The sequence below is a fragment of the Cariama cristata genome, unplaced genomic scaffold (assembly GCF_000690535.1).
Source record: "Cariama cristata isolate BGI_N322 unplaced genomic scaffold, ASM69053v1 scaffold25955, whole genome shotgun sequence".
Lineage (NCBI taxonomy): Eukaryota > Metazoa > Chordata > Aves > Cariamiformes > Cariamidae > Cariama > Cariama cristata.
This window is the reverse complement of record NW_009617302.1, coordinates 1,016-3,204: the sequence shown is the minus strand read 5'-3', so window position 1 is coordinate 3,204 and position 2,189 is coordinate 1,016. Positions and strand designations below refer to the sequence as shown.

Here is a 2,189-nt window from a genome sequence, read left to right as displayed (position 1 = left end):
TACGCCGGAGGGAAGCCGCTCACCCGGGCAGATGCTTGCCATCTGCGGGAAGAGCAGAGCAGCCTGCGACCCGTGGGGCTAACCCTACCCACGCCTGGGCAGGCTCTGGGGGGCATCCTGCCCCGGGGGCTCCTAGTTCACCTCCCTGCACAAACCATTTATTCATAAAAAGCAGACAACGTTCCTCAGTCCTGGAGCGGGAGGTGATGCGGGGTCGGGGGCTGCACCTCCCGCTCCTGACGAAAGCCCTGCTCCAGAGCCCTTCTCATTACAGCCAGCCGTGTCCGTCCTGGGCTCGGCTTCTGTTGTTGCCTGGGCTTGGAGCATGTGGGTCCGGTCTGGTGCTGGTGTGAGCAGAGCTGCTCCGCCGGGCTCTCCGAAGCTCTGCTTGCCCATCCTGGGACTCAGCCTGGCCCTGACCGCCGGGTGGAAATATTGTGGCTGAAGGGAATGTGAATCCGTTCGACCTGCCCTCCGGCAGCTTGGGAAAGGCAGGGATCACAGACTGCTTCCTCCTGGTAGCCCCTCGCCCACCCTTGGAGATAACTCGGGGGTCTGGACACGTCTCTCAGGGCTTACACTGCTGCAGCCATTGACCGCTGAACTGAAGATCTCCACGGATGTAACTGGAAAAGGAGAGTTTCTTGTGGAGCTGGTCAAATCAACATCACTGCAGGCGAGCTCCCTTGTGCCTTCGCAGGGGTCCGGGCCTCCCACCCTCCTCTTGTCCCCTCCAGAGCCCCCCCTCAGGGGATGCTGCTGGGGCGGCCGGCACTGCCCGGGTATCTGTGACCAAAAGGACCAGATTTTGGAAACTGCGATCTCGACTGCCACGTGTGGTGACCCTGACTGTCCTGGTGCCCAGAACCGACCAGGGAGACTGAAGGAAAAGAAACCGGGAAAAACCCATGGCACTGAGGGGTCTCGGTGTCTGGAGAGTTCTCGACGTAGGGCAGACCCCCGCAGCTGCCCTGGATAACGTCTCTTCCCCCGAAATCCCGCGATGGGAACTCCTCGCTTGGCACTGGCGAGGAACACCTAACCGCGCCGCAGTCCCAGCCGTGCCCCAGCACGGAGGGTTTATGGGCAGCTTCCACATCTACCAGTTGAGTAGACTGAGAGATAAAGAACACCCTTGTTTTATATACCAGTTGGGTAGACTGAGAGATAAAGAACACCCTCGTTTTATAGAGGAAGAAACTGAATATGGAGAGGTAAAGGACAAGGCAGAGGAGGATTTTTTTGCTGCCCGGCTTGTTTTGCAGCACGTGTTGTGCTTCATTGCCGGGTGCGTCCCTCTGTGCCCAGGCCCGCAGGAGGACGTTCCCCGTTTCACACGCAGCCCACGCACGGGGCCGTCGGCTGCTCTGCATCGGTCCCTTGGGACCCCCAGAGCCGGGAGCTCCCGGGGCTTCGCTGTGTGCCTGGGCAGGGGGGATGGCTCCGGGTCCCAGCAGGAGACAGGGGGGAGCTTGATGGGTCAGGACCCGGGGGGCACAGCCTTAGGGGGCTCCTGATGGATTTGTCTCTTCCTTCCCGGCAGGTCAGAGCGACACCGTGGAGGTCCCGGTTCGCCTGATCCCTGGGGAGAGACAGGCTGGCGACGGCACATCCCTCCCGGAGACACCCAACCCCAAAATGGTGCGACCTCCTGGGGCTGGGGGGGCACAGCTCTGGGAAACGCTTTGCCGATGTGTGTGGGACCCTTGCGTTTGCGGGGAGGGCTCACGGTTTGGCTCCTTTCGCGTTAACGCAGGAAAGCAGAAAAAAAGGGAATGGGGGGAGAACGCGTCTGTATGCAAACACCTGCTGGTGGCTGACAACATCCCTGCCTCAGAGCTCGTCTCCGAGATCACTTCCCCGGGCAATTAATCAGCTTTAATAAGGCTGTCAGTGTCTTCCTGCAGCCGTGTGAGTGAGAGGCTCCTGGGGAGCTTCAGAGAAGGCAGAGGAGCCTCGGGTTGGGGTGAAGCACCCCTTTAAAGAGCAAGAGGCTGGGGGCTGGTGGGTCCGTGGTGGCTGTCCTGTCCCTAGGGCATCGCAGGTCTCTGCGGGCTCTGCAAGTCCCATCCCGATTCGGGCATCGACAGCAGCTCTTTGCCCTTTCTTTCAGATGTCGGCTGTCTACGCAGAATTAGAAAACCGCCTGATCGGCAGCTTTGCTGGCAAGATGGGTAACGCTGCCCTGC

General features: G+C 60.6%; 1 protein-coding gene across 1 annotated transcript in view; it reads left to right on the top strand.

Annotated features, from left to right (window-relative positions):
- GRID2IP (glutamate receptor, ionotropic, delta 2 (Grid2) interacting protein) overlaps positions 1-2,189 on the top strand; it is a gene marked incomplete at both ends in the record, with an annotated part of 14,281 nt that overhangs the window by 11,082 nt on the left and 1,010 nt on the right. The window contains 3 exons of the mRNA XM_009700489.1: positions 653-655; positions 1,544-1,641; positions 2,114-2,182. Coding sequence (XP_009698791.1) covers positions 653-655; positions 1,544-1,641; positions 2,114-2,182 — 170 coding nt within the window. The remainder of the gene's footprint in view (positions 1-652; positions 656-1,543; positions 1,642-2,113; positions 2,183-2,189) is intronic.